The 26,710-nt window shown below is 39.8% G+C and overlaps 1 protein-coding gene and 1 long non-coding RNA gene across 4 annotated transcripts in view; one reads left to right on the top strand and one right to left on the bottom strand.

The window, feature by feature from the left end:
• The window catches only part of LOC127687634 (uncharacterized), a 40,049-nt gene extending 36,333 nt beyond the window's left edge, over positions 1-3,716 (top strand). Inside the window, exon 3 of the long non-coding RNA XR_007978440.1 lies at positions 3,617-3,716. This is a non-coding gene — a long non-coding RNA (uncharacterized LOC127687634). The remainder of the gene's footprint in view (positions 1-3,616) is intronic.
• Tbc1d12 (TBC1 domain family member 12) overlaps positions 1-26,710 on the bottom strand; it is an 87,701-nt gene that overhangs the window by 36,099 nt on the left and 24,892 nt on the right. For all 3 annotated transcript variants that reach the window (XM_052186428.1, XM_052186419.1, XM_052186435.1), the window contains exons 2-3: positions 17,757-17,880; positions 6,951-7,066 (exon numbers count right to left, since the gene is read on the bottom strand). In XM_052186428.1, the coding sequence (XP_052042388.1) occupies positions 6,951-7,066; positions 17,757-17,880 (240 nt within the window). The remainder of the gene's footprint in view (positions 1-6,950; positions 7,067-17,756; positions 17,881-26,710) is intronic.

The raw sequence follows: 26,710 nt of genomic DNA on the forward strand, positions 1-26,710 counted from the left end.
AAATCACGGCCAAGGAAAGAACCATCAGAAAGAACATTGAGAACATTTTCAAAGTACCAAGTTCTTAGAAAGGCAGGAACTCAGTATGAAAAACAGTTAGCCCTAGACTAAAAGTTATTCTGGAGATGCTCTAACAAAAGGAAGATGAAAAGCACAAGCCAAGGCTAGAAAAATGGCTTCGTGTCAAGAATACTTCCTGCTCAAGTTCAGGTCCTAGCCTCCATGTCTGTGACTCTAGCCCCTGGGAATAGGACACCTTCTTCTGGAGTCTAGGGACACCTGTCCTCATTCACATACCCAAGTACAGACACACATGCATATGCACAATTAAAAATTAAAGACTTTTTTTTTTAAACAAAAAGAGGATCAGGCCAATTCCAAACAATTGCTATCAGAAAAAAAAAAAAAAAAACCTTAAAAGAATACAAAAGGCCTACTACACAATTGTGCAACGTACAGTGTCTGTTAACTTACAGAAGTTAAAAGAGAAGCACAGCACAGCACTTGGGAAGAGAAAAGCCTACCCACAGAAAGGCCACTGAAAACAAAATTCTATAACAAAACGATGAGAAATAGCTTTTTTGTGTGCTTGCTTGTTTTTGTCTTTTGGGGATTTAGGGTTTTTTTCATTTTGTTTTGTTTTGCCTTGCATTGTTTTAAAGACAGGGTCTCTACTATGTCTGACTTGCCTCAAACTCACTGAGACCCACTTGCTTCTGCCTCCCAACTACTGGGATTAAAGTGTGTGCCATTACATCTGACTTAAAATGCTTTTAGAGCCGGGCAGTGGTGGTGGCACACGCCTGTAATCCCAGCACTCTGGGAGGCAGAGGCAGGTGGATTTCTGAGTTGGAGGCCAGCCAGGTCTACAGAGTCAGCTCCAGGACAGCCAGGGCTACACAGAGAAACCCTGTCTCAGGGGAAAAAAAAAAAAAAACAAATCCAAAAAACAAAACAAAAAATGCTTTTATAAATATAACACACATACATACACACACACAAAAAAAAAATTACACACATGCTAAGAAACTCAAGAACCAAAGGAAACTTCCTTCTGTTCCTTTCTATTTCAGAGAGAATCCTGAGCCTCACTGATAGCAGATGCTGGCCTCTGAGACACACCTCTAGCACCCAAATAAGACATTCATAGATGAAAAAGATAATTTCTAACTGTAGAAACATATAAAGTAAAATTTCCAGATTACATATTGAAGAAAAAATGTCAGTGACCTTAAATTTAAACTTAAACAAAAACCACGGGAGGTAGAGATATAGCTCAGCAGTTAAAAAGCACTTGTTGCTCTTGCATAGGACCTGGGTTCAATTCCCAGCATCCAAACAGTAGCTCACAACTTACCTGTTAACTCCAGTTCCAAAGGATCCAATGCATTTCTCTGACCTCTACAGTTATCAGCACACGTGTGGTACACATACATATACACAGAGACAAAATATCCAAACACATAAAGATAAATCTTAAAACATTAAAAATGGTGGTGCACACCTTTAATCCCAGCACTTGGGAGGCAGAGGCAGGCAGATTTCTGAGTTCGAGGCCAGCCTGGTCTACAAAGTGAGTTCTAGGACAGCCAAGACTACACAGTAAAACCTTGTCTTAAACAAACAAACAAACAAAAAACCAGCAAAACAACAACAAAGAAACCATCTAAAAGTTTAGTAATTAGAAAAGTACACACAAGGGCTGGAGAGAGGGCTCAGTGGTTAAGAGCGCTGGCTGCTCTTCCAGAGGTCCTGAGTTCAGTTCCCAGCAACCACATGGTGGCTCACAACTATCTGTAAAGGGATCTGATGTCCTCTTCTGGTGTGTCTGAAGACAGCTACAGTATAGTTACATATAATAAATAAATAAATCTTTAACAAAAAAAAAAAAAACTCCACAAGCAAAGACAAAGGCCAAGGGAGAAAAGCACACCTAGCACCGCATACAGTCCAATGGAGGAGAGGAGAAGTGGAAACCCTGAATAGTTACTGCCGACATGCCAACACTGAGAGACATCACAGGGCATCCAGCAGAAGGAAAAAGACAACACACGGAAGTTGGCGAGAGCGCATGGTAGTCCATGCTGGGACCTGGGGACAGAGACTGGCAAAGTATTCTAGTACTTTAAACCTGCCACTTACACACATTTAGAAAACTGTGTTTGCAGATGATTTTAAATTATACTTTTTCATTGAAGTTTTAGTGCTTTAAAAACGACTGTTCAAAATAAATATTAGATACAAACTTTTAAAACAATGTGTAATTGACTTACTACTCAATTCTAAATTCTGGCGCTGACTTCTTCAATTAATCAAACACAAAATGTATAATAGGTATTCAACTATTAAAATACAAAGTAGAATCAACCATATAGTAAATATCCTATCAGTCTCTGTTGTTATTTTATTTTGAGTCAGGGCCTCAATGGAATTTCTCTGTAGAGAGCAAGCTGGCCTTGAACTGAGAGAGACCAGCCTACCTCTGTCTGAGTGTCGTCATGCTCAGCAATCATTTTGAATTTTGAAGACATTTTGAAGGAGAGGAGAGAGCTCAGCACTGTAACTGCTAGGTAACTATATGCTGTAAATAAAATACAAAAAATCCATACCTACATAGAAAATTAAGGTATTTACTTTTTCTAAAAATTCAGTAATTTTTGTATCTGTATGAAGAAATCACGGGGGTGGGGGTGGGGGTGGCTGAAGAAGTGGCTCTGTGGCTAAGAGCACTGGCTCTTCCAGAGGACCAGGGTTCAATTTCCAGTGCCCACATGGCATCACAATGACGTGTAACTCCAGACATAAGGTATCTGATGCTCTCTCTGGCTTTTACAGGAGCCAGGCATTTACATGACCAAGACACACAGTCAGGTAAAACACTCATACACACAAAAAAAGAAGTTTGGAAACAAAAGGATTTACCAGTCTTGAGGGAGGTAAGAGAGATGGACTCAAGATATGATTCTTACCTCTTACAGAAATGCAAATTAGAGAATCAACTCAAGAAACTATTAATGGATACCTAAAAGTATATATTAAAACCACTGCACGGGGTGAACATTTGTTGCTTTCAAAAGGGTACATTAAAACCTGTATTTTGCTGTGTCACTATCTTAGTGTTGTATGCTATAAAGAAACACTATGACCAAGGCAACTCTTACTTTTTAAAAAAGACATTTAATTGGAGCTGGCTTACAGTTTCAGAGGTTAGGCTGTCATCCTCACAGCAGGGAACATGGTGATGTACATGGCACTGAGGCCATAGCTGAGACCTACATCCTGATACATAAGACCAGGGCAAGAGAAGCAGGGGGAGGGAGGGGAGGGAGGGATGGAAGGAGAGAGAGACAGACTGGCAGTGCCTGGCGTCATACCCCCTGGGACATACTTCTTCTAGCAAGGCCACCAATGAGTGATGAACTGAATGTGGCTGGCTCCACAGGCTCTGCTTTGAAGGCCTGGTTATTAGGGACTGGATTTACTTGACAGGGATTTGGAGGTGTGGCCTTTGTGGAGCAGGCATGACCTTGTCGGAGGAGGAAGTGTGTCACTGGGAATGGGCTTTGGATTTCAGAAAGTACAAGCTAATCCTAATGTTTCTTTCTCCTGCCTGCAGGTCTGAATGTAGAACTCTCAGCTTCTCCAGCACCATGGATGCCTGCATGCCGCCATGCTTCCTGCCATGATGACAATAGACTAAACCTCTGAAACTGTAAGCAAAGCCTCAATTAAATGCTTACTTTTAATAAAAGCTGCCTTGGTCATAGTGTCTCTGCTTAGCAGTAGATCAGAGCCTCTGGGGCCATTCTTCACACCACCACAGGCACCTTCCACAAGCATCTGTCAGAATTTCTATTCAGGTTGGTATTGATGCACAAGCAGCCTCAGCACTAAGAAACTAAGCCAGAGATATTTCAAATTCTAAGTCAGCTTGAGCCACGTGGCGAGACCCTGTCTCAAAGAAGCTGTGTTTGAAGTTGTTAAAGAAGTTACTAGAAGATATCCAGAGACTCCCCCACCCAGGGATCCATCCCATATACAGTTACAAAACCCAGACACTATTATCAATGTCCACAAGTGCTTGCTGACTGGAGCCCGATATAGCTGTCACCTGGGAGGCTCTGCTAGAGCATGAGAAATACAGAGAGGGCCATTCTCAGCCAGCCATTGAACTGAGCACAGGGTCCCCAATGGAGGAGCTAGAGAAAGGGCCCAAGGAGCCGAAGGAGTTTGCAGCACCACAGGAGGAACAATAATATGAACTGGAACAACACCCAATACTCCCAGAGCCACCACGGACAAAACCATCAACCAAAGAGTACACATGGAGTTACACATGGCTCCAGACACATAGGCAGCAGAGGATGGTCTTGTTAGACACCAAAGGGAGGAGAGGCCCTTGGTCTTAGAAAGACTTGGTGCCGTAGTGTAGAGGAATACCAGGACAGGGAAGTAGGGGAGGGTTGATTAGGGAAGGGGAGATGGCTTATGGGATTTTCAGGGGAAGGGGGAACCAGGAAAGGGGACAACATTTGAAATGCAAATAAAGAATATATCTTAAAAAAAAAAAAAGGTGGGAAGGTCACCGTCTTCAACCAAGCACACTGACTTAGGAAGGACGCGTGTGTAGAAAGCACAGCTAATAATAAGCACTGCAGAAACCAGGACTGTCAATCACATGGGTCTGTTTTCTTCAGTGGAAAGAAATGAATAACACCTAATCACCTAGAATGTCAGAGTGAAAACCTGACGGTCTTTGTTCTTCTATGAGCCAGCCTTCTGGAATCCCCAGATATCCTGAACACGCCCTAATCCTGAACTTTAGCTCTCAAGTGAACCAAGCATCTCTCTAGGAAATAAGCCTCATGTACTTGTGCATCCTCCAACAGCATCTATCCTTATGCTTACCACAGATCTGTCTCTAGGCCCTAGACCTGAGCTCTGTTTATCAGCCAATAGAATTCATTCTTATTGTAAAGGTCATGAATTCCATGTTTAAATGTATAAGGAAAATAAACCAGAGGGTCAGTCTCTAGAGGTCTTAGCCTAGTGCCCACACAAATGGCACTGGCCTGAGTTTCCGTTCTTATCTCTCCCTCTGCAATCTGCTTCCTTGCCAGTGGCATTCCTTCAGGAACCCTTTAATAAACATGTAAAGGGGTGAAAGACATCCACCTGGACAAATGGATCAGCCCAACCAACTATGGATATCAATGGGTAATCATATGTCACGTACAGGTCATTCTTAGACTCAAATCTATCCAATTAGAAAGTTGTTTGAGGGCTCTCTTCCTGCTGCTTTTGATCTGGATGTGGAAATCTCAGCTCTCCAGCACCATGTCTGCCTGCATAGTACCATGCTTCTTGCCATGATGATAATAGATTAAACCTAAGTGTAAGACAACCCCAATTAAAAGGTTTTCTTTATAGGGGTTATCATGGTTACGGTGTTTCTTCACAGCAATAAAACCTTAACTAAGAAAAAAAAGTTGTACAAGAGCCACAACTTTTTAGTCTTAAATGGTCTGTCTTATAAGTCCAGCCCTTCTTCTTCTTTGAAAACATCTGCAAAACATTCTATTTTGCTTAACTTCAGATTCTCTATGTTCAACAATGTAACAGATGCAGACCAGCAAAATGGCCAAATGCTAGAGAAAAGGAAAAAAACAGAAAAACAAAATTATCAACAACAAAAACATACCCAGGAGACTCAGGAAAGGAAAAGAGATTAAGAAACAAATAGTATTGTTCTACTAAGTGTGTATTTTTTTCTGAAAAAAAAAAGTCTGAATAATAGCAGCATTTTGGACACTTCAAAAAAAATTGGCAGAGATGGGAAGAATTTAAGATGTTTTTCTGCCATTAAACAATAGATTCTTGCTGGGGATTAAACCCAGGCAGGGCCTTGCACATTCTAAATAAGAATTCTATCACTAAATGTATTCCAACCCCTAATTTTTAAAAATGACATTATTATTTTGTGCATAGGCATTTTAACTGCATGTGTGCCTGTGCACGTGTTTGGTGCCCGCAGAGGCCAGAAGATGACTTAGAACTAGTTACAGATATTCTGAGCTCCCGTGGGTACTGGGTATTCAACCTGGGTCCTCTCAAATAGCAGCCAGTGCTCTTAACCACTAAGCCATCTCTCCATCTGGTTGAAATTCAGTAGTTACATGATATAAAAGGCAAAGACATGTATATCTTAAATACATATTAAACATCAAAACCAAAATAATGCTCCCAAACAATACTTGTCATAAAATAAAGAATACTGTGTTGAAATAGAAACAAAAAACATGCTGGGTTTAGTGGTGGTAGTACAGTTCTAAGATTAAAATCTCTCTCTCTCTCTCTCTCTCTCTCTCTCTCTCTCTCTCTCTCTTCTCTCTCTCTGTGTGTGTGTGTGTGTGTGTGTGTGTGTGTGTGTGTGTGTGTGTGTGTGTGCGTGTGTATTTTCCAGTCTGACCACAAATTTGTCTTTTCGATTGATGCTCCTACCTCAGCCTCCTGGATAAAAGGGACTACAGGTATGCATCACCATTCCTGGAAAGAATAAAGATTTTATTTTATAATGGCTGGTTGTGATGGTGCATACCTTTAATTCCAGCACTCAGGAGGCACAAGGCGGAAGATCTCTATGAATGTGAGACCAACATGGTCTACATACTGAGATCCAGGACAACCACAGCTACATAGGGAGACTGTACAGCTAAAGCCTGAACATCAGTATGTTTTTCCTTGTTTGTTTTAGGATACATGGCAAAGCACGTCTATTATTCTAACACTGGGAAGAACAGCAGCAAGATACATGGGTTAAATGAGATTCTATCTCAAACAAAAAAAATAAATCTCATTCTATATTTAAACTCTATTTTAACTGAAATAGTAAAAACAATTAAATCTAGGTTTAAGTAAAGTTATGTACCTAAAGATCACTAAGTACTTACGATGGTCGGTCCTCAAGAATCAGGGCAGTGGTAGAAAGTGGCTCAAACTCAAAATTCTTACGTCTTGAAGACTGAGGTGGTACTTTACAGGTCCTCCCTGTTCGTGCTTCATACTCCTAGAGCAAATAAGGATAGAAGTAGAGATTTTCCTAATTTTCATTATGTATTATTAAAGCTGTTTTATTAAGGGCATTGTTAGGGATCTAAAATATGAAGAAAACAAATAAAATCCCCTCTTATTTCCTAGTACTGCTTAAATTATGAATTTATATAAAAAGTACCAAAATGTGTCAGGAGAAAGGAGGACAGAAACACTCTCGAGTGAGCTGGGGTGGTCTCAGGCCCTTGTCTCACCTCCCTCAGTGGCATCTACCTACGCTCTGAATCATCTACAAGCAGAAAAACTGACTTTCTACACCTTAGCTGAGTGGTGGAAATGATGAGACGGTACAGAGAATCAAGTGTAGTGCTTCAAAAGAGCTCTCTAAAGAGGACAGTGAGATTCTAATATAATGCAGGGTTTAAAGTTCAGGCTTTTGTGACTCTGACTACTACAGATATACACACTTCAAGAGAAGAAAGTCTGGCCTTATAAGTATACTTCTTTAATCTAATTTTAAACAAGGTATCAATACATGATATACAAAATTATAGTGTAAAACACATTATACTTTATTAAATTAAAAACCTTTTTATAGTGTTCCTTTAATTCATTGAATCTGATAGTCTATTAAGAGATATAATGTTAATATATTCTTTGGAGAATCATTTGAATTTCTTCATTTGAGCATTTTTAAAAAAAAAATTTATAGTTTTATGAAATCCATTCCTAGAAATTGGCAAAAAATTAGTAATAAGTTTATTCAGTTATAATTTCTATGATTCATACGCTTTCCCCTTTGTTTAAAAAAAAAGAAAAGAAAAAGCCTAGAGATACTGCTCAGCAGCTAAAAGCACTTGCTGCTCTTACAGAATATAGGAGCTCAGACCCAGAACCCATGGTGAATGCACGCATACACACACACACACACACACCCTAAAATCACCTAGCAATTACAAAAGACATTAATTTATATGAAGAAAATTAAATGTATGTAAGGTGGTCAGAAGTTTCATTAACTAGTGTTTAGCTACTGTAACCTATAATCTTTTTACATGATTATTATATATTTTCCAACTCAAAGCACTTCTCTCTATTGGATCATGATAATTCAAAATACATACTTACTGTATTTATGGAGATAATGATCAACTTGAAATTTCAGAATTGCAAACTGTAAAAGTGCTATAGCAGGACTAGATAGAGATGCACATAGTGAAACGAGGGACTCCTTCAAGTTGTCTTGGGACCTCAACACATATGCTATGAACATTTGTGCAAATACATACACACAGACCCACAGATCTAAACACAGGCACATGCACGCATGTGCATGCATACGTGTGCATACATGTACACAGTGTACATTTTAAAAATGATACAGCATCTAAGAATGGTGGTGCATGCTTGTAATCCCAGTACTTAGGAGGTAAAGGCAAATTTCTGTGAGGTCCCAGGTAAGTCAGAATGAGATCCTGACTCACAAAAAATAAAATATAAAAAAGAATAATTGTTTAATATATGATGCTGCTAAAAGACATTTATTCTTTTTCCTCTCCTCTTTTTTCCTCTCTCCTCTTCCCCTTCTCATCTTTCTTCCCTCTCTTTCTCTCCCCCCATGCCCACATTTTTGACAAGTTCTTACTATATAGCCCTACTTGGCCTGGAACTCACTATGTTGAGTCTCACTATGTAGACCAAGCTGGCCTTGAACTCACAAAGATATGTTTACTTCTGCTTCCTGGATGCTGGGATTTTAAAAGCATATGCCACCATGCCAGGCAAAATTTAGGGTTTTTTATTTGTTTGTTTGTTTGTTTGTTTTTAATATTTTTATTTTCTATATTCTTTGTTTACATTCCAAATGATTTCCCCTTTCCTGGATCCCCCCTCCCCATATGTCCCATAAACCTTCTTCTCTCCATCCCTTCTCCAATCACCTCCCTCCTTTTTCTCTGTCCTTATATTCCCTTTCCATGCTAGATCACGAAGGATTCCCCGGCATGCAATAAAGACACATGCTCCATTATGTTCATAGCAGCCTTATTTATAATAGCCAGAAGCTGGAAAGAACTCAGATGCCCCTCAAAGGAGGAATGGATACAGAAAATGTGGTATATTTACACAATGGAATACTACTCAGCAATTAGAAACAATGAATTCACAAAATTTTTAGGCAAATGGTTTGATCTGGAAAATATCATCCTAAGTGAGGTAACCCAATCACAAAAGAATACACATGGAATGTTTGTTTTTAAATAATGCGTCTTAGTGTTTTGCTAGCATCTGCCCTCACCATGTGCACGCAGTACCTATAGGGGCCAGGAGGGGGTGTAGGATTTGGTAGAATTCAAATTAGAGATTTGTGAACCACCATTTGCGTGTTGGAAATCAAAAGCGAATCCTCTGGAAGAGCAGCCAGTGTTCTTAACTGCTATGTCTACAGGCCCACAATCTGGATTCTTAACACATTACACAAGCTCTGAGTAACACTACTAAGACACTGTGTGAGAAGCAGAATGACAGACTGTCAGAATATAACTTTGTGTTTGTATGTACCAACCTATTGTTTCAGTTCCTATGCTACTTCCAAAATCATTGATGTTTCAGTGCCTTATCTAAAGATATTTTATTTTAGATGAAATCTAATTCTCCAACCTTATACCTAAGGGCTCTTTACCATCTACTCTACAGCCCTGACATGACAGCTGTTTGGATTTTAAATGTTCCCTACAGACTCACACGTAAAAGACTTAGTCACAGTGTGCTGTACCCTAAGGGGGTCAAGCCTGTAGGAAGTGGGGCTAGTAGCATCTGTTAGGTCACAGCGGCCATGCCCTAAAAGGAGAAATGTCGGTCAGGGATCTTCTCCCCAGATGCTACAGTGAGGTGAGCAGCTATCCTCTTTCTCAAAAACTTCTGGCCTTTCATCTCACAACTCTTTCTCTCTCAGTTTTATAGCATCTTATTTAGTGTGTGTGTGTGTGTGTGTGTGTGTGTGTGTGTGTGTGTGTGTGCATACCACAGTGTGTATATGAAGGTTAGAGGACAATCTGCATCAGTTTTCTCCTTCAACCATGTAAGTGTTGGGGATCAACCACAAGTTGACCGGGCGTGGCAGCAGATGAGCCATTGTCACGGAACCATGTCACGGAGCCTTGTGACCAAAGCAGCTTTGTTCACAGGTTCCCAACCAGTATCTGCCAGAAATGGAGACAGCTTACTGTTGAGAGAAACCATGATCCAACGTAAAGTTTGCTCCTTCTGAGTTGATTTATATGGTCAATACTTAACACACCAGCCAGTTAACCACACACAGCTTATCCATTCCCATTTGTTCTAAAACTTCCTGTCTAAAAAGGCTTTCCTTATCTTGTCTACCTAGTCAGTTCTAACTAGTTCACTACAGTACACAATTCATATATTCGTATATATTTGTGGAAAATCACTCAACTCTATTCTCATATACTGAACATAATTTTACTAGTAAACATACCATTCAATATATTTATTTCTATACCAAGAACTTATTATACCAGTGTATTATACCAGCCAATGTTTATCAAGCAAATTACACATTTCCTGAAGTGAAAGCAAGATGATAAAAAGAACCTAGGATCAATTCAAGACATTTGTCATTCCAGCTTTGCTACAGAAAGACCTAGAGTTTGCTAATGCCACGCATTCAGTTGTTCGCACAACTAGATATTCTAACATAGTATGCCTTGGATTCTAAGCTGAAAAGATCTATCAGAAAAAACATACAAGTGAAATCTTATAAGAGCATCTTTTAAGAAATAAACTATGAGGGCTATAAAGATGTCTTGGTGATTAAAAGCACTGGTTGTTCTTACAAAAGATTCAGGTTCTATGCCCAGCACCCACATGGCAGCTTACAACCACCTATAGTGTCAGTTCTAGGGGCTATGACACCCTAGTGAGACCTCCACAAGCAGTGCAGACACATGGCAGGCACACAGACACACAGTAGGCAAACACCCACACATATCAAGGTTAATTTAAAAAATAAAATAATTTATTGGGCCTGAGAAGGAAAAAGCAGGCCAATTGGACTCTAATATAACTTGATCTAAGACAGAAAAACTTTCAAGTGAAAAAAGGATTTGGTCAATTACAATGTCTTTCTGATGACAAGTTTTATTACGTCATATATAAATTAAGAGAGGAAAAAACATACCTAAGGCTTAATTAAATGTTAGGCAAGAAATGTAATCATTGTCTGCATATGGCAGTGCCTGACATGTCACTGGCACTGTCAGCACAGCTGGCTGAGGTCTCATCTCAAGACAAACTAATACCAAGTAGAGAATCAAGCTTTTAACATAACCTTGATATCCAAGCCACTAATGCTATAAAATAGCAGAGTATTTTCAAACTATAAACTACTTCCAAGACTCTTTTCTGATCATGAGAAAAACCTAATTCTCAGTTTTTAATGAACAGTTAGCCTGTTTAACTTGTCTGCTCTTCTCCCCTCTTAATTACTTTTTTTTCTATTAAAGTTAATATTGCCCCTCAACAAGTATAGGCCCAGAATTATTCTGAATTCCTCTCCCAATATTTAAACCATATAAACTGTCATGAAATCTATGCATTCATAAATAGAAAGACATAACAGTTTACCAGCTGTGAATGGAAACACAGAGAAAAGAAGTCACCACCCTTTCAAGGTGACAAAGGTGACAAAAGAGAAAGGACTGCATCCACACATGGAATAAGCTCTCAACACAACCCAGACCTGGACAACTTAATTGTGCTAAAGAATATTATTTCTGCAGTATTCAGTCAAATCTTATGTAAATAGTATCTAAATTTAAACAAATTTAATTAAAATCCATGAACTTACTCACAAATAACAAAGACTTGTTCAAACAACAACAACAACAAAACCCAGAGACTTACTAAGCAGGCAGGATGATCTTTTTTTGAACACAGAATCTCAGGTAGGCCAGACTGGCCTAAAACTCAGTATGTAGCAGCCCTGTCTCCTCCCTTGACTCTTCCCCATGAGTGCAGAAGTAACAGGCATGAGCCGCCACACCATGTTTATGCTGCCCAAGGCTTAGGGCATGCTAGACAAGGGCTCCACCAACTCAACTACATCTCGGTCCAGAAATCAGTATTTTAAAACATTTTTCCTTGCTGGTCAAATTCCACTAAAGTGATTAGTCCATTCAAAATTCTTTCAGAGAATGGCACAAGTATTGATGAAAAGCGTAGACTTTCATCCAAAACATAAGTCTCATTTTTACATGAAGAAGAGCAACACACAAATAAGGCCTCGCACAGACACACACATTTCTATCGGAAAGCCGTGTGGGACTGGGAGAGACACAGTCAGGATCTACCTGCATTGTCGTTGCACAGCACAGCTCATCTGAGCTGAGCACTCCCACTTGTACTCTGGAGGTCAGAGACAAACTAACTATATTCTAACTTTATTAACTTAGAAAAGCCAGAACTCCAGGTCAGGTGAATAACAATATAACAATATGATGAATGCAATACCAGAAGTTCAACTGTTAATATGGCTCATCAACGGTTCAGAAGGCCACAAGCAGGAATGCCACAGCTGCAGGAGGACACATGTGGTCATCCTCAAAAACCAGGACTGTCAATATTCTGGTGGCTCAAAGCTGCATCCCTAAGACACATGACCTCCATCTGAGGGACTTAGCTATTAGACTAGAGTGCTAGAACATAGCTCACATTTGTCACGTGCCTGACAGACCCACTCCACTCTCAGCATTTGTAGGCTTCTTTACAGCTAACATGAATAACATGGAAACTGACCAGATTTTTAATATAACTCACTCTATGAACAAAATATTTTAAAAATATTTAACTCACTTTCACTTCATGTTTCGATGAAAATTATTTAAAAAAACATAATGGTGCCGGGTGGTGGTGGCGCACACCTGTAATCCCAGCACTCTGGGAGGCAGAGGCAGGCGGATTTCTGAGTTCGAGGCCAGCCTGGTCTACAGAGTGAGTTCCAGGACAGCCAGGGCTACACAGAGAAACCCTGTCTCGAAAAAAAAACAAAAAACAAAAAACAAAAAAAAACCATAATGGTTAAATTTCATATGTATAAAATATAAGCATACTGTATATGTTTTCTTAAACAAGTTGCAGAAAAATACATCTAATATTTTATTTATATATATATATACATATATGTATATGTATATATATAGATAGATAGATAGATATTCTAACATGCCAAAATACTTATAAAAAATAAATTTGAATTTATTAAGTTGATGCATGTGCGGAGGTCAAAGGACTCAGTCCTTTCAAACTCACCATGCAGGTCCAGCAAAGCAAGCCCACATCCGCAGCGCCTATTGGTACTGTGATTATCTTGCTTGCCACAAGAAAGAAATTTAATAGGCTTAAGAATAGGTTAGGGGAAGTGGATAAAAATATCATCCTATAATGTTTTATATTTCATAAAAAATATAATTGTGTTATTTGTGTCACTAATAATTACAGAAAAATGTTTGTAAATCATAGCTTAAATTTCTATTTAGTGCCTTAGTGCATAATCTTACAAGTACCTTTCCACTATGATCAAAAGAAGGAATTAGAGCCAGGCGATGGTGGCGCACGCCTGTAATCCCAGCACTCTGGGAGGCAGGGGCAGGTGGATTTCTGAGTTCGAGGCCAGCCTGGTCTACAGAGTGAATTTCAGGACAGCCAGGGCTATACAGAGAAACCCTGTCTCGAAAGAACCAAACCCCAAAATCCCAAAAAAAAAAAAAAAAAGAAGGAATTATGGCCCATAAACATTATACTCATACTTAAGAATATGGCACCTCAGCTGGGTGGTAGTGGTAGTGGCACACGCCTTTAATCCCAGCAGTTGGGAGGCAGAGGCAGGCGGATTTCTGAGTTCTGATTTCTGTAGCCTGGTCTACAGAGTGAGTTCCAGGACAGCCAGGACTATACAGAGAAACCCTGTCTAAAACAAAACAAAATGCTGAGTGTAGCTGCACACTAGCCTGTCACACTGTGCCTGTGTGTGTTTACTGCTTAGTCACTCTAAAGGTAAGTGAGGTGTCTTTACAATTTTCAAAGGGATTTGTTTATTTATGTATGTTTTGAAAAGTGCTGTCTATATCCCAGAGTGATATAGACAAACTCACTGTGTAGCCAAGGTTGACCACGGGTTCATGTTTCCTGCACTTCCTAAATTCTGAGACTATGGAAGCACATCACCACATGGAACAGGAATCTATTTTAACTTTAATACATTTCTAGGAAGATTTATACTTAAATTACTGGCTATAATTTACTTCCTACAGGATTAATAGCTTAAGACTCTATCATAAAATGTGATGCAGTGCCAAGCTTCTCATCGCTATACTGGTAACACCTTTTCTTTTTCTTCTTCCCACTTCAGACTTTAAATTTAAAATTAGAAATCAGTATACTGTAAAGGGTTTCAAATAGTTTTTTATTACTAATGCTTTACGGGATTGAAAGATGAAAGCTAAGGAAAGCTGTTTCTACTTAGCACAGACATATGGTTGTAAATATCTATTTGTATAAAGAAAAAGCCACACCCACCTTGAAAAAGGATAGTCTCGGGAAAGAGGAAGGGGCACACAGGAGGAAGGCCATGGGAGGTGAAGTGCTTACTGACCAGCTCAGAGCCTGAGCGCAGTCCCCGGGACCCACAAGGCACCAAGAGAGAATGGACTTCCCAAATTCTGGGGCCCACACAAACATGATGTTCATGTGCACACATATGCAGACCACGAAAGAAAAATGTAAAAAAGAAAAAAATACTTTAATAAACTTTCTATAGCAAGACCACAGTTTGGCCTCCTGACAGAGAATTTGATGTAGAAAAACTACAGACAAAAGTTTTGATTGGCTGGAAGGATTTTTCCCAACAGTCTCATTTTGTAGCCCTCCCACCTAAGTAGCCTAGGCCAGCCTCCAACTAATGGCAAAACTAACAGCAATCTATTTGCCTTGGGCTCCTTAGTGTAAAACCATACTGAGCTAGACAAAAGTTAATCTCACAGTATGTATATATTTGAACACACACATAGCTTTATGACAGAAGAGGTTCTGAGCCTTTTTAGATTAACAAAGTTCTCAGTGTCTTAGTAATAATTATCATACTCTAAACCAAATAAAATAAGAAGTACTCCTATTTAACAAATAGCCACGTTTTAAGGATTCAGTAAGACTACCTTAGTAGAGTGCTGGCAATGTAGCTCAATCAGAAGTGTGCCTACCTAGGGTAACAGAGGCCTGGGGGTCCTGCCCTAGGGCCTCTGTCCTGCCTAGACCAAGGTAGAGGCATAAAGTGTCTAATCTCAGCCAGTATGAAGCTAGAACCAGGTGAATCAGGAGATCAAGGTCCTACTACATCTCAGCCAGCTCCAGATCCTGTTTTGAAGTCTCCTGAGCTTCATGAGACCTCAAAACAACAGAAGAAGAACATAGGCTCAAAAGGCAGCTCCGTGGTTTAAGAGTACTTGCTGTTCTTTCAGAGGACCCACAGAGCAATTCACACCCAAGATCTCTAACAGTCTCTTCTGACCTCTGTGGACACCAGCTATACACACACTTGCATGGACATACATGCAGACAAAGCACCCATATATACAAAGTAAATAATTTTAAAATATCTTAATACTAAGTAAGCACTAAAAAATAATACATATATATCCAGATGTGGTGGTGCATGCCTTTAATCCTAGCACCCAAACCACAAAGGCAAGCAGATCTTTCTAAGTTTGAGCCCAGCCTCATCTAAAGAGAGTTCCAGACTAGCCATGGCTATAAAGTGAGACCCTTTCTTTAAAAAACAAACAGACACACACACACTCACATGTACACTGGTTTCCTTTTCTATTTTTCTTTGGAGATAGCCTCAGCTGGCCTGAAACTGAAACTCAGTACTTTCCTATAAGACAGCCTAAAGTCCAAAACTAGAATTATAGGCATGTATTATGTTCAGATTTTATTTTAGTTTATTCTGATTTTAGTTGTGTGTATGTGTGTATATCTGTGTATGTCACTTGTATAGGTATGCCCTCAGAGACAAGAAATGGAGCTGAAGTCACAAGCAGTTGTGAGCTGGGAATCAAACCTGGATCCTCTAAAATAAAATGTCCCTTAACTACTAAGTCATCTAGCCAGCCCCCATTGCTTTTCATATTTAATTAGGTGTGTGTGTGTGTGTGTGTGTGTGTATGTGTGTACATGTGTGTGTGTGTTATGTGAATACAGGTGCCCACGAAGTCTAGAAGACAGTGTTAACATCCCTGGAGCTGGAGTTACAGGTAGTTAGGAATCATCCAATATGAGTGCTGGGAAATGAACTCAGGTACTCTGCAAAAACAGTACACACTTTTTGACTGTGCAGCCATTTTTCCAGCCTCCAGACATTATTTTTATATAATGTCACAATTGGACAAATGTCTATTGCAAGCTATATAAACTCCTCAAATCTTGTTTTAGGATTAGACACTATCATCCCCATTTTAAATTCAATTCTATTTCTAATATGGTACCTGATGTTTCTCACATTAATCTGAGAAAATCCATTAACAATGATAATACCATTGAAAAGTATGTAGTACCACTTAATGTTAAAACATCCTTATTAACAGCTTAGACCCTGCCTGGCAAATGTAGGATTCTGCTGAGTTTGCATCAAGAGTATAAATAACCCACAGGACCCCTCTGCACACCAAAGCGAGCAGGCATAGAGGCTGGGGATTACAGAGCTCTGACGCACCTGCACCTATACAAGCTGCCTACTATTTTAATGAAATTAATGTCTTTTTTTTTTTTTTTGAGACAGGATCTTGTAGCCTAGGCTGGCCTCAAGTTCCCTATAAAGCTGAGGACTTAAAGGCATGCACCCCTGCACCCAGTTTATGCAGTGCTGAGGGGTCGCCCCTGGCGGAACAGTGCTTTACCTTCTGTTCTGGTCTATGCCATGTGCACTGCTGATACAATCTCACTATGTTGATTAGACTGTCTTGGATTCGCCGCAATCCTCCCTTAGCTCCAGAGAGCTGAGATTTACAAGTCTATTCTACCCATGCCTAGCCAAGTGTTCTTAAAAGTTGAAAAAGCATTACCAAGATAAAATAGACAAACAAAAAATTACTACTTGGGAAATGAAAGAAACATTATTAACCCCTTAAATAAAGTTTTCTAATATGAATAAAGATTAAAACGTTTAACACTTTTTATAGATGTTGGTTATATAAAATCCGGTATACTCCGTTTGGGCAGGAAAAAACAGAAATTTTGTTTGTTTAGTATTCATTTATTTAGAGATGGGGTATCACTATATAACCCTGGCTAGCCTGAAACTTGCTATGTAGACCAGGCTGGCTTTGAAGTCACAGAAATCCACTTACTCCTACCTCCCAAGTGTGAATGTTGAGATTACAGGCTGCAGCACCATGCTGCATATGATACACATACACATAAGATAAGAATAAATCTTTAAAAAATAGTTTTTAAAAAACTTTTAAGACAGAAACAATGCTTTGTGACAGGTACCATTACCATTATGTAGCCCATGTTGGCTTGTATTCACTATGTATAAATTTGGGGTGACCCTGCCACCTAAGACTCTCATGATCTTTCCTGGCAAATTAATAATGCTTTAAGAGTTCTGGGAAACCTCACATTTTAGTACTTACCTGCTGAATAATTTTGGAGGTTTTCTGAAGATTTTCTCTGGGAGGGACTTTACCAAATAATTTCCAGCCAGGAGCACTATGGACGACTGATTTGAGTTCCTTTGTCCTTTTTGAGAAAAGGTTTCTGAAACACAGAAAATTTATATAAATTGTTTTCCATAACTAGGGAACAATTAGTTAATAATTTTAAAACTATATTTATTTCCAAAGCAAATTTAAAATATTTTAAATAAAAATTATCCCTAATACTTATACAAATATTGCTTGGAATAACTTAGTTAAGACTATCTGACTTATACAAATGTTTTAGTAAAATCATCCATATAGACTTTTTTTTCAGGCAGAATCTGATACTCAGGCTGACTTCCAGTTACCTACATAGCATATGATGACACTGAACTCTGGATCCTACCGCCTCTACCTCCCAAGAACTAGGACTACAGATACATGCCACCATGCCCAGCTATCAACAAAAACATTGACAAGATTAACAGTAAGGAAAAGTGAGAGCCATAAATTAAATATAATTTACTTTAAGTCCATGATTCAGATACTTGATTACAAAGGCCAAGAATCTCAGAGTTCAAAAGCTTAGATAATATAGTACATACTTTTTAAAAATACTTACTCTATTATGTGTGGATATGTTATATGCCTGAATGTATGCACATGCATCATGAACATGCAGGAACCTCTGGAGGTCAGCAATGCATTAGAGCTCCTAGAATTATAGCTATAGATGGTTGTGAACCCCCATACAGGTGGTGGGAATCGAACCTAGGTCCTCTGCCAGAATAAGAGTTCTTAATCTTTCCAGTCCCAGGTAATAGAATATTTTGAAAATTACTATTTAGCTACTTTTAGTAATACTTTTAAATATTTGTAATACAATTACATCTACTGCTGTCCCAGCATTATTAATTGCTTTTCCTAAAACAACTATGTAACAAAGCTTATTACAGAAAGTCCAGCATATAATCACAGAAGAATGTTCTCTCACTGAAGATCCAAGAAAAAAGATGCAAGGTAAAAGGAAGGGAAGGAAAGACAAGCAATTTCAAACCGCAATGCATGGTCCATTAATTTTGCTTATTATTACATTTATTGACTAATTTTTATAGTGTGTGTATGAATGTATTCATGCTTGTGGCACTGTATGTGTGAGTGGAAGTCAGAAGATATTCTGTGGAAGTTGCTTCTCTATTCATTGATGGATCCAGGTTGTCAAGCTTGGTAGCAAGTGCTTTTGTCCACTAAGGCATCTGATCTGCCTTAAGGCAACTAAGTTAGTGGTTGACTAACTTAAAATGTTTGATATACGCATGCACTTTATTAACTATGCCTTGGGCTGAAGAGATGGCTCAGTGGTTAAGAGCACCGGCTGCTCTTAACAGGGAGCTGAGTTCAAATCCCAGCAACCACATGGTAGCTCACAACCATCCAAAATGAGATCTGACACCCTCTGAGGTGTCCGAAGACAGCTACAGTGTACTTACATGTAATAAATACATAAATAAATAAATCAAACTATGCCGCACAGCTCACATTCATCTTTCAAAATATGTTCTGTGGTAATAGAAATCTTTTAGTATTTCTTTTTAAAAAAATGAACTTTTGTTCAGCTTTCTCAGTAGAGTGCACCTGGAGAATGGTGTACTGGCTAGTTTTGTGTGTCAACTTGACACAGGCTGGAGTTATCACAGAGAAAGGAGCTTCAGTTGGGGAAATGCCTCCATGAGATCCAGCTGTGTGGCATTTTCTCAATTAGTGATCAAGTAGTGAGGGCCCCTGGTGGGTGGTTCCACCTTTGGGCTGGTGCCCTTGGGTTCTATAAGAGAGCAGGCTGAGCAAGCCAGGGGAAGCAAGCCAGTAAGAAACATCCCTCCATGGCCTCTGCATCAGCTCCTGCTTCCTAACCTGCTTGAGTTCCAGTCCTGATTTCCTTTAGTGATGAACTGCAACGTGTAAGTATAAGCTCAATAAACCCTTTCCTCCCCAACTTGCTTCTTGGTCATGATGTTTGTGCAGGAATAGAAACCCTGACTAAGACAAATGGTGACTGAGAAAGGGCCTTTCCTGTGGCTTCTAGCTGCTGCACAGTGGGCAGACAGTGATATGGCTGTGGTACATTCAGGGGACATATGCCCATACTTTGTAGTCCCTCACACCAACTGACAGGTTCAGCCTGAAGGCAGCATCCCTGCATCTCTCAGCACTTGGAAACTGGCCCTAGCAAAGGCCTGTCAACCCCAGTATGCCAGTTCTCTCTCCAATTCCCACAACTCACCTGTGCCTTGGCCCCAGGCCACTCTGCCAGGCTCTCTTCCCTATTATGTTCCTTTCATTCCAAAAGTACTCCTTCTGTCCACATTAATAAACAGAAGAAAACCTCTGTTGTCACAGTTTATGAAAAGAATTATTGGAAATGACACCAAGAGCAAAATTCATAAAATAAAAATGATTCTGAGCTGAACTTAATCAAATTAAAATATCTGCACTTCAAAACAGATCACTACCACAAAGTGGACAGCATATGAAATTTAGGTTATCTCTTCCACTAAAGTAAAACAAAACTAGAAATAACTGGAAATAACCTTAGAACTTCAGAGCTTCATCAGCTATTTTTAATAACCAGATAGAGAAGACGACTATCTTTTTAAACATGAGAAATATACATAAACCAGCTACCATGCCCCACTCACTAGAGCAGCCCCTTTCACTTCTTATGGCAATGAACAGTAGTCTTTGTTCCTGGAGTGGTTGACCAGTACCAGGAAGAGTGGATCACAGCCTTCAAATCATGGCACTATGCACAGTGTTGGTCTGGGAGCGCCCTGGGCCCTGGCTCAGACACCAGCATCAGTTTCGGTCTCGCCCCAGCAACAGTTTGTGTGGATATCTATCAAATCACTAAAGCAGGAACCTTTGCAATCCCACTTTTGAAGCCAGAAGTATAAGAAAAAAACACCATGTTGCTAGCAGACCACAGAATAGAAATGTGTAGCCATATTAAAAAATACACTTTGTCAAAATAGCTTGTAAAAATAAATCAACAAAATTCATCAAACAAAACCCAGCAAATGCTAAGAAGTGGAAGAACAGATTTAACATAGTCTCTAGAATGCCTATAATTCTCAACAACAGCAACAAATTATGAAAACATCTAGAGAAACAATCCAGAAACCACCTGTGAAGAAGCCCAAACAAGATTATTAATGAATGATGTCATATCAATCTAACCACTCTAGAAAATAGAGGAAGCCACTGAGAGCTAAAGAATATCAGGGGGAATGCAAGAGCTAAATGAAAATATTAACACATGGGCAGAATGTTTCCTGCATCAAGGACACTTTCTAGAGTTTAGAAAGAGGGGCTGGGGAGATAGTTTAGCAGTTGAAGAAGTGCATATTAGTCTTCCAGTGGACCCAAGTTCAATTCCCAGCACCCATGTCAGCCAGTTAATAACAGCCTGTAACTCCAACTCTGCCTCCCAATAGGTAGGACTAAAGGTGGTGAGTATGTTGTGGGTTTTGGGGGGTTTGTTTGTTTTATTTTGTTTTGTTTTGGGTTTTTTTTGTTTTGTTTTGTTTGTATGTTTGGGGTTTTTTTTTTTTTTTTGGTTTTTCAAGACAGGGTTTCTCTGTATAGTCCTGGCTGTCCTGGAACTCACTCTGTAGATCAAACTGGCCTTGAACTCAGAAATCTGCCTGCCTCAGACTCCCAAGTACTGGGATTAAAGGCGTGTGCCACCACTGCCCAGCAGTAAGTATGTTTTTTAAAAAGAATCTTATTTTGGGAACTTGAGAATTGGTTCAATGGTTAAGAACATTTGTTATTCTTGCAGAGTACCTGGCTTGGACTCCCAGCCTCCCACATGATAGCTTATAACCATCCATAACTCCAGTTCCAGCGGATCTATCACCCTCTTCTGGCCTCTATTGGTATCAGGCATATATATAGTACATAGTCATACATGGGTGCAAATACTCATGCACATAAAATAAAAGTAAATACATCTTTATTCTATCCATACCCCACCCCCAAAAAGATAGAATAAAGGAGGAATATACCTGATATTGACTTCTGGCATCTACACACATGAACACACACATACACGCATACATGGTCAAAATTTAACTACACATTTTACTCAAATTAGATTAAAACTATTAAGTAGCCAGGTAGTGATGGCTCATGCCTTTAATCCCAGCACTTAGAAGACAGAGCAAGTGGACCTCTTCAAATTGGAAGCCAACCTGGTCTACAGAGCTAGTTAAGACAGCCAAGACTATGCAATAAAATCCTGCCTCAAGAAGAAAAGAAGACTATTAAGCTATTTAAAGATATTTGATACCATTAACAAAAAGAAAAATGTAAATTAAAATGACAGTGAACGGCTAAAGAGACAGATCAGTGGTTAAACCCTGCCGGCCTGCCTTCCAGAGGACCCAGCTTCAGTTTCCAGCACTCATATGGCAGCTCACAACTTTCTTTCTTTTTCAATGATTTTTTATTTATTTTCATTTTATGTACATTGGTGTCTTGCCTGCAAACACTTCTAAAAGGCTGTATCCTTTAAGATTTCCACTAGCAATGCATAAGGGCTCTTATTTCTCTCATATTTATCATTGTGAGAATTACAATTTTTAGAATTATAGTTCTTATCAAGGATGTGATGTTTCATTGTAGGATTTGAATTCATTTTAAATACTTCTCAGAATCCATTTCAGAGAGATGAAAAGTTACCGCGATTTTCTGAAGATGGCCCATCTTTGCATGGCTATGATGGGTAAACTCTAAAACTGCAAGGCTCTTAGAGAGTTCATCTCAGAACTGATTCTTGTTATTGTGTCTTTCCTGTTATTGTTAAATAGCATAATAATCCTGGGCCATTAGCCCACCCCATTAGACAGATTTTATGTAGATCAATGAAGATGTACTCTCTCATGTAAGGCTATGCAGACAAATAGATGATTTTTTAATTCCTAATAATGATTCTATAGAATCCCTAAACTTGTACAAGTGATTTTGAGCCCCCTATAGAAAGGCTGCAGCTAAGGCTCTGTAAACCTTTATGTGTCATTAGCTGATTACACTACCATAGATGTAGTGGGTAATTATTAAAAAAAGAGTACCGCCCTGCCCCACCCGGCCTCTTCACCACTCCTTCCACATATCTGGTAAAGCATGACTCTTAAACTTGAATAACTAACCAAATATCTTTATGTATATAAAACTCCCAATTACATAATGCCAATTTACAATGATAAAGTCTTATCCCAATCATCTAAACTCTCCAAAACACCAGAAATACATCCAAAGCCATCTAAATATCCTTGACACTCTCTCTTTCTCTCTCTCTCTCTCTCTCTCTCTCTCTCTCTCTCTCTCTCTCTCTCTCTGCTCTGCTCATCTTGTCCACCCAGCCTCTCTCTGCCCCTTACTCCTCTTAGCTCCTCCTCCTCTCTCCCCTCCAATCACTGGCCTCTCACTGCCTCAATGTGAATGGATAGGAAATATCTTACAACAGATAGAAAGCAGGCTTGAAACATATTTACAATCAGGGAAAACATTCCTTCTAGGCAGCTGCAAAACCATTATCTGATAAGTAAGGTCATAAACTGAGAATGGACAACTCTAGGTACAAGGACAAAGAATAAAATATTGTCTGGTTTATCTATACAAAACCTCAAAACTAATGAGACACCAAGCAGATAATTTGCCTCTTGACAAAACCATGCAAACTTAAGACAGGCAAACTTAAGCCTCTCCTGAGAGGTTCTGCCAGTGCCTGACAAATACAGAGGCAGATGATCACAGCCAACCTCTCAAAGGGTCCCCAAGAGAGGAGCTAGAGAAAGGAGTCAAGGAGCTGAAGGGGTTTGCAGCCCCTTCATAGGAGGAACAACAATATGAACCAACTAGTACCCCCAGAGTTCCCAGGGACTAAACCACCAACCAAAGAGTACACATGGAGGGACCCATGGCTCCAACCACATATGTAGCAGAGGATGGCCTTGTCAGGCATCAATAGGAGGTGAGGTTCTTGGTCCTGTGAAGACTTGATGCCCTAATGTAGGGGAATGCCAGGACAGGGAAGAAGGAGTGAGTAGGTTGGTGAGAAGGGGGGGGGGGGAAGGAGAGGGGGTTTTCAGAGGGGAAACCAGGAAAGGGAATAACATTTGAAATGTAAATAAAGAAAATATCTAATAAAAAAAAGAATTATTGTTTTAAGTTCTTAATGACCTATGAAGCTAGTGATAATGAACGTTTAATTAGATAACTAGTCTTAATGGAAATATATGGAAACATCTCTGTTGTAAGTTCTGATTCAATTTATGATTTGAATTTATGTTTGAACTTGTGAACTTTTTTTTTTTTTTTTTTTTTTTTTTTTTTTTTTTTTGGATTTGGTTTTTTCAAGACAGGGTTTCTCTGTGTAGCCCTGGCTGCCCTGGCACTCACTCTGTAGACCAGGCTGGCCTCGAACTCAGAAATCCGCCTGCCTCTGCCTCCCAGAGTGCTGGGATAACAGGCGTGCGCCACCACCACCACCAGGCTGAACTTCTGAACTTTTGAAAAAAGATGCTTGGAACACCATGGACCAAGTATCCCGAGAAGGCGTGACTGAGAACAACGAGTCAGGTTTTTCTCAATAACGTTAGAATGTGGTTCCCCTTTCCCTTTCTCTTAGAAATAAAAATTAGAGTCTGTTTTCAAAGTGAGCAATTCTTTCTCCAAAGGTAGCTGTCTCTACCTGACAAGGAAGTAGAGAGCTCTCAGCCTCAGGCAGGGCTGAGAAGGACCCAGGGCTTAACAATTGGGTATTAACCACTAGAAAAAGGCCTGGGGCTTCCAGCCTCAGAATAACTTGGTCAAGAAAGGTAAATGATGGAGTAATAGATTGCTTGAGACAAGCCCCGCCAGGACTCCACCTGCACCCACCTCCACTTCCACCTGCACCTCCACCAGTGCTCAGCAGCGCCACATCCAGCTCAGCACCTACCCTGCCAGGGGGCATCTGCCCTGAGGGAGGCGGTTAGAGGGAGTCAGGCACATAGAGGTGAGGCGCCACCATATTTCCTCCTGTGACTGTGTAGAGATGCAGACAGGTACTCAGGGATCACCCGAGTAGAAGAGTGCTTGGGACACGCCCCGCCGGGGTCCCACCTGTACCCAGGAGCTGGGCAGCGCCACCATAGCCATCTGTGCACCTAGTCTGCTAGGGGATATCTGCTCTGATTGAGTCGCGCAATTAGAGGTGAGGCCAACATCTTCTCTCCTGTGACTGAGTGGGCTGTTGCAGTCAGGAACTCAGAGAATACCCGAGTGTAAGATTACTTGAGATTCAGTCTGCCAGGGCCTGACCTGCACCCAGGAGCTGGGCATCCCCACAGCAATCTGTGCCAGGGAAAGTCGGTCACCCAAGAGTGCTGGGATAGGCTTGCAGGCACACAGGAGGGACAAGCACCAGCCAGTAACAGCAGGACCAACTAACACCAGATGGCAAAAGGCAAACATGGGAACGTTACTAACAGAAATCAAGGCAATATGGCACCACGTGAACCCAATTCTCCCACAATAGCAAGTCCTGGATACCCCAACACACCAGAAAAGCAAGATTTGGATTTAAAATCTCAGGCCATGATGCTGATGGAAGGCTTCATGGATGGCTTCAAGGACATAACTGACTCCCTTAAAGAAATACAAGAGAACACAAGTAAACAGGGAGAAGCCCTTGAAGAACTAAGGGAAAACACAAGTGAAGGAATTGAGCAAAGCCATCCAGGATCTAAAGATGGAGGCAGAAACAATAAAGAAATCACAAAGGAAAACAACTCAGGACATATAAAACCTAGAAAAAAGGCAGGAGTCATGGATCCAAGCATCAACCACAGAATACAAGAGATGAAAGAGAGAATCTCAGATGCAGAAGATACCACAGAAAGTATCAGTCAAAGAAAATGAAAAATGCAAAAAGCTCCTGACCCAAAACATCCAGTAAATCCAGGACAAAATTAGCAGACCAAACCTAAGGATTATAGGTATAGAAGAGAGTGAAGATTTCCAACTTAAAGGGCCAGTAAATGTCTTCAGCAAAATTATTGAAGAAAACCTCCATAACCTAAAGAAAGAGATGCCCATGAACATTCAAGAAGCCTACAGAACTCCAAAAAGATTTGACAAGAAAAGAAATTCATCCCATCACATAATAATTAAAACACCAAACGTACTAAACAAAGAAAGAATATTAAAAGCAGTAAGGGAAAAAGGTCAAGTAACATATAAAGGCAGACCTATCAGAATTACATCAGACTTCTCACCAGAGACTATGAAAGCCAGAAAAGCCTGGGAAAATATCATGCAGACCCTAAGGGAACACAAATGCCAACCTAAACTGGAGAGAGCATATACTAGCAGCTTAACAGCACACCTGAAAGCTTTAGAACAGAAAGAAGCTAATACATCCAAGAGGAGTAGAAGGCAGGAAATCATCAAACTCAGGGCTGAAATCAACCAAGTTGAAACAAAAAGAACTATACAAAGAATCAACAAAACAAGGAGCTGGTTCTTTGAGAAAAATCAACAAGATGGATAAACCTTTAGCCAGACTAACCAGAGGGCACAGAGACAGTATCCAAATTAACAAAATCAGGAATGAAAAGGGAGAAATAACAACAGACACTGAGGAAATTCAAAAAATCATCAGATCCTACTACAAAAGACTATACTCAACACAACTGGAAAATCTGGATGAAATGGACAATTTCTTAGACAGCTACCAACTACCAAAGTTTAATCAGGATCATATAGACCATCTAAAACAGTCCCATAACCCCTAAAGAAATAGAAGTTGTCATTGACAGTTTCCCAACCAAAAAAAAAAAAAAAAAGCACAAGACAAGATGGTTTTAGTGTAGAATTCTATCAGATCTTCAAAGAAGACCTAATAC

Source organism: Apodemus sylvaticus, chromosome 1 (genome assembly GCF_947179515.1).
Source record: "Apodemus sylvaticus chromosome 1, mApoSyl1.1, whole genome shotgun sequence".
In the NCBI taxonomy this organism is placed as follows: domain Eukaryota; kingdom Metazoa; phylum Chordata; class Mammalia; order Rodentia; family Muridae; genus Apodemus; species Apodemus sylvaticus.